Genomic DNA, 17,743 nt, shown 5'->3' with positions numbered 1-17,743 from the left:
GGGTTTCTTACTGTTAGACTTAGAAACTTCAACAGTGTGGTGAGTTCGGTCACTATAGTACCCCGTGTCCTCGGAGAAAGAAGGACAAGAAGGAGAATCATGAGCAGGGAGCAACTTTGAGAGAGATTGATAATTTTTCTTCCAGGTTGAAGGATGAATTTACATTGTATGCAGTTATACGTCCTAGAGAGAAGTAGGGTGACATTGATATTTAGTCACCAAAGTTGCAGAGTTTTTGGGTATGGTCCATAGAGGTGAGCATCAGATAGGTGTTTTCTCAAGGATCAATACCCTTGCTACAGGGGCCTGCAATATTCAATATCGGGTGGATCAGTGTCAAATGGCGCAATCAGTTCTTGAGGACAGTTGCAGTACTAGTTGCTGTCAAATGCTGAGCGGCGTTGTGCAGTTTCAGCCCAAACAAACTTTGTAAACAATGCAAAGGCTAGTAGCAGCCAGTGACTAGAGAGATAGTTGCAATTCATGAGACAGTTGATTCAGAGATTTAGAGTTCTCAGTTGCAGTAGTTGCAACAACAACAACAACATGAGATCAGTGGCAGCACAGAGCAGAGTTGGAAACAGTACAGGGTGTGCAAGCAGCAGCGCAGATGCAGGATGGTTCAACACAGAGTGGCTATTGAATCAGAGTTGCATAGTGGCCTAGTGGACAATGGTAGGTCGTTGTTAGACATCAATAGCATGTATGGGAGGAGATGTTACAAGACAGAGTATGGTAGAACACCTTCCTCCCTAAGAGGGAGTGTTAGTTTTTGTAGTATTCGACAAGTGTTCTAGTCTTAACTTTGGTCAGAGAGGCTTAGAAATACAGGAACTACAAAACCCATACAAAATTTCAGGAGAAAACATCTAGAGATGGCTCAATTAAGTTAATTAGTCAATAATTAAATATTTCCTAAGTCTAACTTAGGAAAAGTGATTAATTAACAGAAATTAATTGAGAAAATGTGAGAGTTGTCTAAAAACTCACACGGATCAAGTTTGAAATTATATTAGCCATTGATGGGAATCTAATCATGGTTGTTGGTTCACCAACAAGAGATTATAAGAGAAAATCGATGGGTAGAAGGAGAATGCACTTGAGAGGTCGATTTCCTTAGCAGATCGAGCTATCTAGCAGCAACAACTGAGCAAGGAAGAGGAGTTCGAGCGAGAGGGGAAGCAGAGCTAGTGAGAAGCAAATACAATGATTCTGGTGGAGATTTCAGTTTTGGAGAGGCAACAACAAGTGACAAAAGTATTCCACAGTGAAGCTGCATAGGGTTTGCGCAATAGCTTTAGTGAGCAGTTCGATTTAGCTGAGAGGGAGGTCGATTCAACTCCCAAAGGCTAGGATAATTTTCCAAAGGGCTGAACAGTCACTTCTAGCAACAATGGCACATCCTCCGAAGTTTTGATTACTTCCCAGATGGTCCAATATCTTTGCACATGCTTTGAGGCAGCCACAGTCGGTTCTGATAAACATTGGACCACTTCTTGCACATATCACATGAGATTCACATTTTAAGGAGTTGGTTATGCATTGAAGGAAGAATGTCCTAAATAGCACATGCTCCGAAAGGACATGCCTTTGGTCATGAAGGCATCCAGCGCATGTTGCAAGGAAGAGTAGCGGCCAGCTTGGAGGAGTTTAGTTGACTTGTCCACAGATATTTGTTATTATCTGTAGGAGCAAATCAGGGATCTAGATGTGGCCAAGCTTATTTATCTTTATCCTCAGATAAAAGTATGAATCTAGAAGTAACTTATCATCATATCATTATTTTTCAGAGAAAACCATGGATCTAGGAGCTGCCAAACATATTTTAAGGTTTATTCTTGGAGAAATTAGTGGATCTAGAAAAGGATATTGTCATTCTATTTTAAGGAGATGGAGCTAGAACTCTATTTAAAGAATATCTCTCTCCATTGTTATTCATGGTTGGATTGATAGGGTAAACCCCTCTAAGCCTAGTTGAACATGTGTGAAGTTCCCCTATCTCAAAGAGCAAGCACACATATGTAACGTTCCCATACCTCATCCCTTTTCTCTTGGGTGATTTGTGTTTTATGTTTGAGTAGCTATTGTATCTTGCTGTTGGAAGTAACCTCTGTTGAAAGCATGTCTTTGCACATGAAAATGAACTTAGTTTGAGGTTATTAACCCTCCTCAGCACTTTATGTAATCTGGATTTGGGGGAATTTGCTGTTGTAATCACAGATTTGGTATGACACATGTTATGGCTTCCTAGTCTTATGAGATCATATGTGATGATGTCAAATCTGGTTGGGTTGTTCATTCATTAAAAGGTTGTCTACCTAATTCTTTTTTGCTTATAATCTCATGTTATAGTTTTCCTTCATCATTTTATGGTTACACATTATCTCTTGGCTGTAAATTCAGTGCATCTTGCATAAGGGCCCTAATGTACTCTCATATAACCTAAAAAACTCTATTTGGACTAGTCATAGCACCTAGTGTATGGCTTGACTATGTCTTCTCCACATAAATTTAAACCTTCTTTGTTTGTATCCCTTGACATGATAAACTTTGGATTTGCACTGGTCTTAGTAACCCACCATCCAGTCATTTCTAAAGATTTTATACATTATACTAGGGAAACCCCCCTTCTGCAAGAGAAGAGCTAACCTCCAGTGAGAGAGGAACCAACATGGTGATAGTGGTTAGTTCATTTTAGTTTCCCTGACATTGCACTTGTGTTTTCAGGCTTTACACCATGTAGAACTTAGGAGGTAATGACTTCAATCTATTTAGAACTAAATTTGCACACGCTAATGCAAGTACACAAGTAATATATAGTATCATGTTAATCAATAAACTAGACAATTAGTATCTAATATGGTGTAGCTACACAAGAAGAATAGCAGACTTGCAGTCCTGATGATAATCAACTTGATTTTTACCACCCTCACACAATTTGGAATGTGGATGGATGGAACTTGCAACATGCTTCTAGCGTCTTTGACCATTATGTAGTTAGGAAAAATACTCATGTCCCAATGAAATGTTAAACAAGTAATTAACTCTGGAAAGTACTCATGTACCAAATGCTAAACAAAATAATTAAATCTACGAAGATTTTGGAATCTGAATTCCATGTGTATTTAGACTAAAATCCTAATTAGACAAACATATGCGTGATGGAAATTGAATGAATGGTAAAGATTGTTTGGTTTTGTAGTTTGGTTACATATATGTTGGTATTTAGTTCCACACCCTTTGTCTAAATGTGTGTCTCAATTTGTTAATTAGGTGTATCTTGAGTGGTTATGAGGAAAAGTTGTCCTCCTCACCTAGTTTCAAATCCCACTTCATGACATGTTTGTTCTTAGTAATTTGAATGTTGATGGACTATATATATGATCTATTCACCAGCCTAGATCTATCTTAACTCCGACCTACCAAGCACTAAGAGGGATCAAATCTCTTTTCAGTCTAAAAGAGGTTTCAATCTCAAGAGATTTGATCCCTCCTGGCGCTTCGTAGGTCTGACGGATCTAAGCTGGTTTAATTTCCCCCTTTAGGCTATATTAGACATGAATACCATGGGTTCTCATAAACCTAGAGCTCAAAAACAATTGGTAACTTGACCAAGTCAAGTTTACCTTAAATACCCAACAAATAATAATAATAATAATTGTAATAGTAATAATAACATAGAATTTTTATTTTTGTTCTTTTAGTTTGAATTTTTTTATTATTAGAACATAGGGTTAATTTATTTTCACCAAGTCAAAATGTTTACATTACATTACAACATCTCTACCATACTGGAATGGAGAGTGCCTCTCGGTGCAATGAGTTGTTGACCTGACCTTGTACCTTTATGTTAAAATTGGCAACTAGGGCCAAACTCCATGTGGGTCATCTTATTAATGGACGCTGATATTTTTCTTGGATCCCTCTCATTGAGAGGTGTAGGATTCTCCGTTTTAAGATCCGGCCGGCTCAGATCCAACTTGACCGAGTTGGTCTGAGCCGGAAAAAAAAAAAATTGACCCGGCAGAAAAACCAATTCGGGAGGCCAGTCATGACTGACTTGGCCGAGTTATTGCATGACTCAGTTAACCCGGCTGGATCCGCATCTACTCGGCTGAGTCAATAAATGTGGCCAGTCACCCAAAAAAAACTGCGAGTTTTATAAAAAAAATTAAATTTCCTAATCAGGTGTATCTTCAGCAATGCCTCGGATATCGAGTGTATCTTGATGCTATTTCTGTTTTATAGTGAGAGTCGTTGATGCTAATCATGTAGCTGATCATGCGTTTTGCAATTACTTCAACATTGCTGGATTTTGTCATTTTATAAAGCAAATCCAATGTCTTCCGTTTAAGTGAATCATCTGGATCCTGTTTAAGGCAAACTAATTAAACCCCTCATAATTCAATAATGAAAGCTGACAATGACATAATCATACCCAATTTAATAAGTTTTTTTTCTTTGTCAACTACACACTGGTCATATAGGATTTAAATGGCAGTATTTCACTTTATATGACTAAATTTCAGTTTATGTAATAGGCATTGGGCATTGGCAGTGGAATGCCCATTAAGAAAAATTGAAGAGCAAACCATCTAAATTTTACAATGGTTGCAATGGGTAATTTTCCATAAAGTAGTATCTCACTAATTAACATTTAACACTGGCATAGGCAAGCCATTCAAAACAATGTCAGAAAAAAAATCGTTTAATCCAAACTAACTTATGTGGCCTTTAATCCGAACCAATAAGGCACATCCTAGATTACATTAGTCAAGTAACTTGCATGCTCAAAGGCATAGATTTGATAAAGAACTACTCTAATCACTGTTTGAATTTTATCACATAAAAAAGATGCTAAAAATAACTGCAGCACTTAAGCACGTCTTTGATCTAGGATGTCTTGCACCAAAGAAGCAAGGTCAACTTGTTCTAGTGAGATACTAGACACTAGCATAAACCAAGTAGAAGTCAATTAGAGGATATTCAGGGAATGGGCAACAGATTTTGGGTGACTCAATCGCATGTCCTCAAAGCAAGACCACTTTGCTCAGATCACTGGCAGAAGATTGAGCTGATTGGTACTTTTCTTTAAGAAATCAGAGCTTGCACTGTTGGCTCTCATCAGGATCTTCAACTTAGGAATATACAGTAGGTGACACTATAACTAAGGGTGACTAGCAGAAGGCGGCCTATAACTGGGTGACTATAACTGTGACTATAACTAGGTGCCATTTTGATATAATGGATATATTCATGAGCCTACTTTGATCATATGTTGTCTTCCATCTATATTGTAATGTTGTATGTTTGGAAACATGAATGAAAATCTTTAAAATTATGTCTTTTTATAAAAAATAAATAAATATTTAATGTATTTTTTACAACGACCAAGTCATTGAAATCAAGCCGGCCGAGTTGATACCGAGTCGGAGTCGATCCTTGTCCGAGTCGGAGTTTTAAAACATTGGTAGGATTGATCTAAAGATCATCCGATTCTGATAAGTATTCATGGAGTTATGAATTTATTTGTGTTATAAGACAAACTGTCAAGTCGGCCAGCAACTTATGTAGGCTCAGAAACCCCATAGTCATGTCTATTCATCATCTATGTTTTAGTATAAATAGGAGAGGACTTGAGTCATTTTGGAAGACACTCTTCATGTGATCTCCTCTCTCCACGTCTTAGGTTTTTGGTGAAGGAGAGACACTATGGCAGATTCGGATGGTTTTGAGATGAAGCCGCAGTGAGATAGAGCCGCACGCATAGAAGAGGAGCCACAGTAGATGGAAGAGCTGCAGTTAAGCATGGAAGAGACACAATCAAGCATGGTAGCCGCAGTGATAACGTGAGAGCCGCAGTCAAGCATGGAAGAGCCACAATCAAGCATGGTAGCCGCAGCGATAACGTGAGAGCCGCAGTCATAGTTGCAGTCAAGTGAGACCCCACATGATGATATCTCTAGCTACGACTCAGTAATCTCAGATGGACGAAAAGGACTGTGTATCTATTGCAGTCTCGACTTCATGTTTGATCTCAACATACTGATATATATATATATATATATATATATATATATATATATATATATATATATATATATAGATATATATATATCACATCCTCGTTGAACCTGTTTCATGACAAAGGATGTATGTATGTGATTGAAAGAACCTTGAATTTTGACTGTCCTCATATGGCCTCAGTATCACTGTCTCAGAACTTCTGTTATAACGTATACTCTTTGCTACTCACATGATCCAGGTGGATGTTGGTGGCCACCCACCTATCCCATTTGGAACCCCACAACTGTCTCTTTCAGTTTTTCAGTTTCCTTAATTATAGCACAGTTTACTATTTTTAGCAGTTTTTCGGGTCCTAAACTTCCGGAGCCGTTTTGAGGCCCTAAACGACGTTTTTTGGGAAATCTACCGCCAACGATTTTTCTACCAAAAAATCGTCTTTTTTGTCGTAGTCCTCGGAGAGATCTTTCCAACGGGCTATCATGCACGTCAAACGGAGATAATACGACCAATTCGCGACCCCGGGAAGTTGGTTGTCCAACTCACCCCAAAACGGGGCCCACAATTTGGCGTTTCATCTTCTAGGGTTAGGTTTTGGGATGTGAAGGGTTTTCCATTGTTTCTCAATAATAAATAGACATTCGAGCCTCATTGTAACAAGTTCAGAGGCATGTAGCCACCACATCTCTTCTCAGAGATAAGCTACCATCGCCCTAGCTGGTTTATTTCCATTACTATTTGTAAGCATATTTCAGTATTTTCCATTAATGAAATGAAGTATTATTTCCGCTGCACATCTTTGTTTATGGTTATCTCTATAATCTGTTGCGTACCTGTTTAAATCCGGATCATCATAGCCCACATGATGATATCCCCACCTACGGCTCAGTAATTCAGTATGGCATAACAACATTCGGATCTGTATAGGCATATCACAATAGAATAGCCAATGGCCTCAACATACTTGTAAGGATCTCAGCTGGATGAAGATCTCAAATGAATGGACTGTGTTGATATCTCTCACAACAGTCTATATATATACAGATCTTAGTGAAATCCTTATGACAATACAAACATCTTGTACAACAGTACCAGATCGAGGAGGTGTGATGAGGACGCAATGTTGACCAAGACCAAATACACTCTCGGCATACCTATGACTTGAAGTAGAGAAGAACTCGGATGAGGGTACCATATTGTCTTGGTATATAAACCTTGGTGGCATACCTGAAGTAGCCCAACCACAATACCTGTAGCAGCCCAAACACAATGAACAATAGTGATAGATCTATTCTCTCGGCTCAATGAAGATTATGTTAGAAGCTATAGTCCTGGCATAACTCTGATAACGAAATAGGTTTCGATGATGGTCAAGAGATCCTTGGCATACCAGTAAAAGGACACAGTCTCAACATAATGAGAATGATAAGGATGAACAGTCTCAGATCATGACGATGAAAGAAGTAGCATGATGGGCATGCTAGTAAAGGGCAGCATGATGAGCATATTAGTAAGGAGCAACATGATGATGGGAGCAGATGGGAGTAGCTCAGTGACTAGGTGTAGCACAGTGACGGGTGCAACATGAGTACAAGCTACAACACTATGTTAGGTGAAGCCGTCACCTTGGAGAATCAGTTGAAGCAGAATGTCTTCAACTGATCTCATGTATCATCATTATAGGAGATGATTTATGCTCAGATCTAGATAAGTCAAAGTGTTGACTTATGTTGTAAATGTACTATCTCTCTCTCTCTCTCTGCTGAACTTTGAAGAACATAAAAGAAGAATTGATCAAGGGTTTGCCCACAACGGGGTTTGTCCCTGGCTAGCACCACATCTTGTGTCCTCTTATCTTGGTTGTCTTCTACGATTTATGTTTATGTTCTATCTGTAGTTTACTTTAATGTTGATGTGATTGCTAATCTGGAAAAGATATGGAGCTAACTGTGGAAATTGAAATAAATTGCTCTAGCATAGAACATACCTAAAATTAACATGGAATCAGAGCTCAGGTGAGGACAATGCCCAAGCAAGAGTGAAAGAGAAATCACCAAAGACAGTTGGGACAGGACAAAAGGATCAATGGACTCCTCATCCCTCTTCACCAAGGGTGAAGTCGAAGCAGAGAATATTATCAGAATGGCGCGGCAGAAGTTTTTGATGGCCTACCTCAAGATCACTTCATTGGGAAGTTCGAATCTAAGGGTGGAAGGAAAGGCGGAAGCCTTGGTTGCAATAAGTTCGGCCATTATGCGAAGGAGTGTCCAAATGGAAGGGACACATCACTTGATGAAGATAACAATCATTCCAGGGACATCTTCAATGATCAAAGGAATGACAGGTAATGCAGGTCATCAAGGAAATGGCCGACTCTTCATAGAAAGCAAGGAACCCCAGGTATGAAGAATCAAATGTTCTTTCTGATAAGATAAAGAAGCATTATCTTGTATTGGCTCTCCTTCAGATTCTTTGGTAATATGGCTTAGAGATTGTAGTGCTTCAAGGCACTTCATCAGATAGATGGGTGCATTCTGTAATTTGGTAGAGATGGAAACAATCGTGGCATTATAGGGATGTATGAATTCAAGTAGAGCATGAATGTACATGTCTGAGATGTACTAAAGGAAAATCTTGTAAGAGGACCATTCCCCTCATGCAGCAGGTCCACAGGGCTGGAACAACCTGAGGAGTTTGAGATTCATGATCGGGAATCTCATGTATACAGGTGGAAGAAAGCCCTCTATGGCTTGAAGCAAAACACCCCGGGCATAGTATGAGAGGATTGATAGCTATCTGATGAAGCTGAGATTCACTAGGACTGAAACCAATCCAAACCATTACCCGAAGGTTGTGGATGATAGACCTCTCATACCAGCACCTTATAAGGACGACCTATTTCTGACAGGTGCAGACCCTCTCATTTGCAAAAGTAAGAGGGAGTTGGATTCCAGCTGTGGAATGATAAAACTGCAAGCTTGTGACTACCTCGAGGATCTTAACTTTCAGAAGTTATATGGTAGTGATGTCGGACCAGATTTGGGAAATGCCTCTAAGTTTCATAAACTCATTCACGTTGATGTTCTTGGTGAACTTTCGTCCGAACATATGTTTTGCAGTTAGCATGGTGAGCTCATATTTGGTCGAGCCTCACTGAATTGGTGCCAAGAATCTTCTAAGATATCTACGGGGCACAATCTCTCATGGATTGAGATACACTGTCGGAAATATGAAACTACATGATTATTCGAATGCTGAGTGGGCAGGCAGTGTGGAAGATCATTAGAGCACTTCTCAGTGCTAGTTCTCTTTGGATTCTGCTTCGATATCATGGATAAGCAGGAAGTAGAAATCGGTTGCTATAAGCACCACCGAGACTGAATACACAGCTACGAGTATGATCTCGTGTGAAGCTGCACGGTTGCAGAAGCTCTTAAGTGAGTTGTTTGTACACATGATGAATACCACTGTGATTCTCTGTGACAACCAGAGGTGGGATTCAATTATTGAGGAATCTCGTATTCGATGATTGCTCCAGCATATAGACATCATACACTGCCTTATTTGGGATATGGTAAGTCGATGAGCGAGGCGGCTCCATTGCATTGAGACTGATGTACAGGTCACAGACATTTTTTCAAAGCCCCGGGGAAAGGTCAAATCTATGACTTTCCTGAATGACTTGGAGTTGTTGAGAGACCTTCTTATAAGGGTCCTGCATGTTGCATGCATCGAGCTCTGGGAGCTCTAGGGGGCTTGGGGTACTTATTGGAGCAATATATGATGACAGGGCGACTCACCCTCCCCTGGTGGTGCACTATGTACAGGATGACAAGTTCAACCTTCCCCTGTGACACCCCGTGGCGACTATGGAACAAGATGATTAGTTCTCCTGTGGGGCAAGATGATTTGTTCTCCGTGGCGACTATGGAACAGGATGATTAGTTCTCCTGTGGGCTTGGATGATTCGTTCTCCATGGCAATTGTGGATCAAGATGATTCGTTCTCCTATAGGCCAAGATGATTAGTTCTCTGTGGCATCCACTGGACAGGATGATTCGTTCTCCAGTAGGCCAGGATGATTAGTTCTCCGTGGCATCCACTAGACAGGATGATTCGTTCTCCCGTGGATAGGATAATTAGTTCTCATGTCGAGGCATCCTACCCATGCAGTCCGGGACTCATGGGAAGTACCTGTCATCTAATCAATGAGTAGGGAAATGAGGATAGGGACCATAGTAGATCTATTGATGGACGCATCGTCGTATCTACCACACTCCCTATGCTAGGATGACCTTCATTGATCTAGGATCAATGATACTGTTCTCGGACCAGTGAGAGTGGTACCCACTATGACACTAACTTTACGTCAGTAGAGGACTAGTCTGGGACCAGTGGTACCCACTCTGAGACTGACTTCTGGTCAGTGGAGAATGGTATGAGACATTCTCGATCAATTCTTCTTCTTCATAGTTCAGCTGAGTAGCGTTGAGCGAAGATGAGCAGAGCTGAGTTGATGAAGTGAAAACTTCGTAATAAACAAAAATAAGTAAATATGTTATTTATAATTGAATGATAATGATTACATTTTTGTGAGAGGCCCTGGCTATATACCGCCTTAGGTGCCTCTTGGTGAACGGGCATGATCTTTGATCATGCCCTTTTGCTTAATAAACTACACTAACTAAATTTTACATAATATTAACTATTTTTTACATAACATTGTCTTCCTCTCGAAAGAATGCTTTGTCCTCAAAGCATACGTAACGACGGATGTTGTTGACAAAATGATTCATTCTCCCAAGAAGCTTCTTCTTCGAGTAAGTCCTTCCACTTGATTAGGTATTCCTTGATTGTACGATGTCGAAGCTTTCTTTCTCTAGTAGATAAAATACCTTCTGGTTCTAGAATGACCCTTCCCTCATCATCCAGGGATGGAAGCATTGTTTGCACTGATTGATGGTCGCCTAGTGCCCTTTTAAGGCAAGAGACATGGAAGACATTGTGAACATGACATTGTGAGCAGAGCTGAGCTGAGCAGAGCTAAGCGGAACAAAGTTGAGCAGTGTAGGGCACTGATGGCAGAGATAGTACAGGTGGACATATGGATCAGCGGATGGAGTTCTCCCTAGTTGAGAGGGAGTGTTAAAATTGGCAACTAGGGCCAAACTCCATGTGGGTCATCTTATTAATGGAAGCTGATATTTTTCTTGGATCCCTCTCATCGAGAGGTGTAGGATTGATCTAAAGATCATCCGATTCCGATAAGTATCATGGAGTTATGAATTTATTTGTGTTATAAGACCAACTGTCAAGTCGACCAGCAACTTATGTAGGCTCAAAAACCCCATAGTCATGTCTATTCATCATCTACGTTTTAGTATAAATAGGAGAGGACTTGAGTCATTTTGGAAGACACTCTTCATGTGATCTCCTCCTCTCCACGTCTTGGATTTTTGGTGAAGGAGAGACACTATGGAAGATTCAGATGGTTTTGAGATGAAGCCGCAGTAAGAAGTAGCTGCAATGAGATAGAGTCACAGGCATAGACGAGGAGCCACAGTAGATGGAAGAGTCGCAGTTAAGCATGGAAGAGCCGCAGTCAAGCATGGTATCCGCAGTGATAACGCGAGAGTCGCAGTGAAGCATGGAAGAGCCGTAGTCAAGCATGGTAGCCGCATTGATAATGTGAGAACCGTAGTCAAGCATGGAAGAGCCGCAGTGATAACGTGAGAGCTATAGTCAAGCATGGAAGAGCCACAGTCATAGTTGCAGTCAAGTGAGACCCCACATGATGATATCTCCAGCTACGGCTCAGTAATCTCAGATGGACGAAAAGGACTATGTATCTATTGCAGTCTCGACTTCATGTTTGATCTCGACATACTGATATATATATATATATATATATATATATATATATATATCACATCCTCGTTGAACTTGTTTCATGACAAAGGATGTATGTATGTGATTGAAAGAACCTCGAATTATGACTGTCCTCATATGGCCTCAGTATCATTGTCTCAAAACTTTTGTTATAATGTATACTCTTTGCTGCTCACAACACACATGATGATATCTCCAGCTATGGCTCAGTAATTCAGTATGGTATAACAACATTTGGATCTGTATAGGCATATCATAATAGAATAACCAATGGCCTCGACATACTTGTAAGGATCTCGGTTGGATGAAGATCTCGGCAGTGTTGACCAAGACCAAATACACTCTCGGCATACCTATGACTTGAAGTAGAGAAGAACTCAGACGAGGGTACCATATTGTCTTGGTATATAAACCTCGGTGGCATACCTAAAGCAGCCCAACCACAATACCTGTAGCAACCCAAACACAATGAACAATAGTGATAGATCTATTCTATCAGCTCAATGAAGATTATGTTAGAAGTTACAGTCCCGACATAACTCTGATAGTGAAATAGGTCTCGATGATGGTCAAGAGATCCTTGGCATACCAGTAAAAGGACACAGTCTCAACATAATGAGAATCGTAAGGATGAACAGTCTCAGATCATGATGATGAAAGAAGCAACATGATGATGAATGAGACAACATGATGAGCATATTAGTAAGGAACAACATGATGATGGGAACAGATGGGAGCAACTAAGTGACTAGGTGCAGCACAGTGATGGGTGCAACATGAGTACAAGCTACAACACTATGTTAGGTGAAGCCGTCACCTTGGAGAATCAGTTGAAGCAAATGTCTTCAACTGATCTCATGTATCATCATTATAGGAGATGATTTATGCTCAGATCTAGATAAGTCAAAGTATTGACTTTTGTTGTAAATGTACTATCTCTCTCTCTGCTAAACTTTGAAGAACATAAAAGAAGAATTGATCAAGGGTTTCCCCACATTGGGGTTTGTCCCTGGCTAGCACCACATCTTGTGTCCTCTTGTCTTGACTTGTCTTCTGCGATTTATGTTTATGTTCTATCTGCAATTTACTTTAATGCTGATGTGATTGCTAATTTGGAAAAGATCTGGAGCTAACTGTGAAAATTGAAATAAATTGCTCTAGCATAGAACATACCTAAAATTAACACTTTAAGAATCTAGGGTTTACCCAAGATACCATCCTTGGAACGAGGAGACATTCCTAAGTGGTTCCCCTTGGGATGTGTTAAAATGTTAGTCTCAATGTATTTCAGCTATGGTTTGGGTTCCACTGTGTTACATTCCTTAATGTTGTGAAGTACTTTTAAATAATGTTGACCAAACTTTTAGCTTAACTTTATTAAGAGTTGAGCATTTCACTAGCTTTCTCCCTCGCAGTGCTTAATAAATCTAAGATTAAGATGAATCTATACTAGTATTAATTCATTGAAAGACATTAGTAGTGTTGATTAAATTCAAATATGACAACCTTCTTAGTTTACTTTTTCTTTAGATAGAATCATGTTAATTTTAACTTTCACTGAAAATGGTAGCATTCAAGCTCAATGTTTCTTCAATAACTCTGAAAGCACTTAGTATATGCTTGAAAAATATTTAGGTCTAAACATTATATGGACTTGTAAAAGCATAATTTTTTTCGTTAATTCTAGATGTTATCACGGGCCATTCTAAGTTGGCACTCATATGAGTAGGCTTGTTCTCTTCTCAAGTTACATCTGGTCAACTAATGACATTTCAGGTTTTGGTTCCCCAAGGGAGGACGTCAGATGACTTGAAACATGCCTTGGATCATTAGGACTATACAATGTCATGTAGACCTCCCAAGCCATAGAAAGACTTCAAGTATCCAATAAGTGTAAAGTTTGAGCCTCTAGTTTCACCAGCACTAAATAAAAAATAAAAACTAAATCTCATAAAACTCAGTGAATTCATTTTGAGACTTTGTTGATCGCAATTTGCTTGGACAATTTCTTGAACCTAGAAGGATCTTTCACAAACTTTAACTAAAAATGTATACTTTATATTTTAGAAATACTAATTAAATTGGTATAACTTCATATCATGTTTGTTGTAGGTAGTTTAGCTATTGTTTTGACAAAATTTCAGTAAATGGATTTTTCCATTATGGATGAGAAGTTAATTGAAGAGAATTTCCCCTTTCGAAGAATATTAAAGGAAAATGTAGCTTATTTTTAAAATGAGCTGACCCAAAGGTGAACCACTAGGCTTTTACAATTGAGTCCCCCCATATCAGTGCTATATACTGTTGCACATGGCTGGTGTAGATCTCCTGAGCTACATAACGAAATCAATCAAGGGATATGTCACTGTAGGCAATAGGAAGACAATTTGGAGGAAGCCAATTCCATACTTTTGTTACACATATGGTTAGTGTAGACCTTGTGAGCTACATTGGAGGGGAGTTTTAATATGAAACAAAATTCCAATCATGGGATATGCTAATGTAATAAAGAAGAATACAATTTGGATGACACCCCAAGTCAATACCATACCTTGTTATACATACCACTAGTGTAGACTGCACAGGGCCTGAGCTACATAGGAGGCGAGCTTTAATGTGGAACAAAATCCTAAACATGGGATAGGCATTTGCAGTCACAAGGTTTGCAAATATTATGTACAGCACATAGATGATAACCACAAGGTAAAGAGGTCTCACAATGCATGATACCAAAATCATGGGCAATTAGTACAAGAATGAGGGAGGATGCTATCACATCACCTAGGGGTTTCAGCCCCAATGCCAGCTTCCAGATGGGAAAAGCTTTTGGTGTGGGTAGGCGAGGAGTTATTGGTACATACACTCATGAGTCATCACTATGAGAAAATACACAAATACTGTGTGAGGCCAATCAATATAGCCCTGTAATGGAATTTGTCCATCTTTCCAAGGATGCTAGAGTTCTAATCAGATGGAAAGCATTGCATAGATCATAGAAAATGCCATAATATGTAGACAAGTAGATGGAATTTGTAAGCATAGATTTTGTAATTTTTACTATGCATTTTGGAATTTTTTAGTACAGCACATCAGGCCTGAAAATTTACATCACCCTTTGAGCTAGATTCTGACCATTTGTATTAGTTAAATTACAGACCAGAAGTTGAACTCAGAGGAATTCTGGTAAACAATGCACTTTGGAACTATGTAACTGTAAACCAAAGCCTGGCATGACCTGTTCACGCCACAAGGTAATTTCATTCCTTATATTTCATGGATGATTTTTCGAATCCAACTGTTGGAAACTGCTTTGCATACTCCTCAACTGCATGTCGAAGACTTCTTATCTCATCCTGTATGGCTGGACTGTTTTCAATGGTGGCCTTGAAGTCCTTCAGCTTTGTACCACCTGAGTTTAGAAATGACGTTCAAGCTATGTTTGAATTTGATCATGTATTAAATGAAGAAAAGATTGCTGAAACAGAAACAGGAATGGCATGGAAGTTGCAAGCAGTATATCCTGTATAAAGTAAAAATGGCAGAAAAATGACTAGTTGACTAATTCCATGAGCTGAAAATAGAAATCCCCACCTTTTGTTTCAGATTTGATTTTCATACTTAATTGAACTGCAAGATCAAAGAACTCTGCAACTTTTGCAAAATCATCCTCAATGAAACCTCTTGAGGTCAGAGCAGGGGTTCCTGAATTACCAATGACCATGGAATGTTTCCAGGAAAAAAATCAGCGCGAGGAGAAGCCAACTCATGCAGACTAATAATTATTAATAATGGGGCACTAGAGTCATTATTTAGATCAATGGAGAGCACAAGCAACTGAAGAAAGGTGCAATCAATCTATACTCAACTCATCAAAAACTTCTTTAATTTGAATCCCTCTTTTAGTTCCTTCATTTATGTTTCAATTTCTTTCAACTTTGAATCATAATAGTCTCAAGGAAGAGATATTGCAATGATAAAGAAAGCAATGGAGAAAGTGTTCAGAAAGAATTAGATCAAAACACACCCATGCGAATTCCACCAGGAACCATTGCCGAGACATCTCCAGGAACTGTGTTTTTATTAGCTGCAATGTGAGCCAGTTCCAACACTCTTTCAACCCTGGAACCATCAATTCCCTGAAATTCAAGAGGCAAGAAGAAACTTGCATCAATTATGGGAGTCCATATATGTTGCATGCTTAGAAAAGACAAAATAACTTTAGTGCATCCCTAGAAATACGCCAAAGATGAAGGTCAATTCACAATAATGAAAACATTCAAGACCTCGAATCTAAATGCTAAAAATTAATAGAAACAGGCCTGAGACTGAAAATACATTGATAAAATGTTTAGAGACTCAATCAATGGAGTTCATCTTGTGCATGTTAGCTCTGCTTGGCACATAACTTTGCAAGAACTAATTGAAATCAAGTTGTTGGTAGGCTTTAAACAGGAAATCTTTGATCTTCTTAATTATGCTGATTTTTAATTTTTTTGGCTCTTCACATGTGCCTCAGCTACCAGTTTTTTAGCTCTTTAACCATGTCTGGAGAGATATTTCTGTCTGTGCTTACCTTATTTTTCAAATTTACCAGGACCAAATGGTTGTCTGTCCCACCAGAAACAAGTTCATATCCTCTTTTGATAAGACACTGGCAATACAAACAACTGTAGTCAGGTTAAAAATTCTTTTTGACCTCCATAACATTGATTGAACTGTAGAGGACCATGCATAAATGCTATCTTTCAAAGGAAGGTTAAATATGGTATGTTATCATAGTTTGCATATAATCTCATGAAATAGTAATTATTCCTTTCCCTAGAAGAAAACCTGTTTACTGTATTCTCTGAGTACTAATTCAGTAAAATATCTTAAATCAGAAGTCACAATTCATCTATTAAATACTAGTTACACTATTATTTTTCTTTTAATTTCAAAAGTTATATTTCAGTATCTCACATGGAAATATGTGCCTTTCTGCATTCACTTTGTGAATATCCAATAAAATTTAACTTTCTGTAAAATACAATAAAAGAGTCTACTTTTCCCAGAAGACAATAAAAACTGACATAAATGAGCCTGATCACAAACCTGTCCACACATCTGATTAAAAGTATGGATAATAACCTTAGATGAACATAATCCCTGGCTCACTATCGTATTTGCATATAATATAATTGGATAAGTAATATTATACAACGAAGCCCAGAAAGGACAAAGGACTATGCCTGCTGGCTATTTGTGCCCAGGGAACGGTGCTAACTCCCAAGTGGATTGGTAGGGAAATGAGTGGTAAAGTACCCTGTCAAATTATTCCATGGTACTGAATCCAGCATGCTTCATATGTAACTGGTAACATGGTCCTTTTAGTCATTGTGATATGGTTGGTGTGACTAATGCTTTTAAGATTTCTCGTTCATTTATTTCCAAGTGGGTATGGCAGGCATGGCATTGCGTTTCCAAATCAGTTGTACTGGGACTATTGGGTTATTGTCGAGGATATAATTTGGCTGCACGTTCAACCTAGACTTTTTCATCAGATAAAGGTCAGCAGGGATCACTTTTTGTCTTTGCAAGAAAAGGACTAGCAAGGACAGGTCTTCATATTTTGAGTGATTTGTGGTATAAGGATAGGTCAGAGGTTATCTTGGAGATATCTTACATGCACAAATTACAGGCTGTTGATCATCCTCCATTTTTCCCCGTATCAATTATGTTAGATACTTCCAGATGATTCTCAGTTTAAAAATGAATTTCGATTCTCATGGACCTAGTTGAAGGATTGCAGATGATCTTATTGGAAGCCATTTATTGATCATCAAACAAAGGA

The 17,743-nt window shown here is 38.9% G+C and overlaps 1 protein-coding gene across 1 annotated transcript in view; it reads right to left on the bottom strand.

Annotated features, from left to right (window-relative positions):
- Positions 1–14,939: 14,939 nt before the first annotated feature.
- Positions 14,940–17,743, bottom strand: part of LOC149212144 (serine hydroxymethyltransferase 1, mitochondrial-like) — a 207,913-nt gene continuing 205,109 nt past the window's right edge. The window contains exons 12-15 of the mRNA XM_089391734.1: positions 16,487–16,564; positions 15,938–16,049; positions 15,505–15,615; positions 14,940–15,322 (exon numbers count right to left, since the gene is read on the bottom strand). Coding sequence (XP_089247860.1) covers positions 15,171–15,322; positions 15,505–15,615; positions 15,938–16,049; positions 16,487–16,564 — 453 coding nt within the window. The 3' untranslated portion in view covers positions 14,940–15,170. The remainder of the gene's footprint in view (positions 15,323–15,504; positions 15,616–15,937; positions 16,050–16,486; positions 16,565–17,743) is intronic.

This window comes from Pinus tabuliformis, chromosome 1_1 (genome assembly GCF_031772625.1).
Source record: "Pinus tabuliformis cultivar Carrire ecotype Pingquan chromosome 1_1, CPIR1, whole genome shotgun sequence".
Classification (NCBI taxonomy): domain Eukaryota; kingdom Viridiplantae; phylum Streptophyta; class Pinopsida; order Pinales; family Pinaceae; genus Pinus; species Pinus tabuliformis.
Note: the sequence above shows the minus strand (reverse complement) of the source record. Positions and strands in the feature narration are given on the sequence as shown.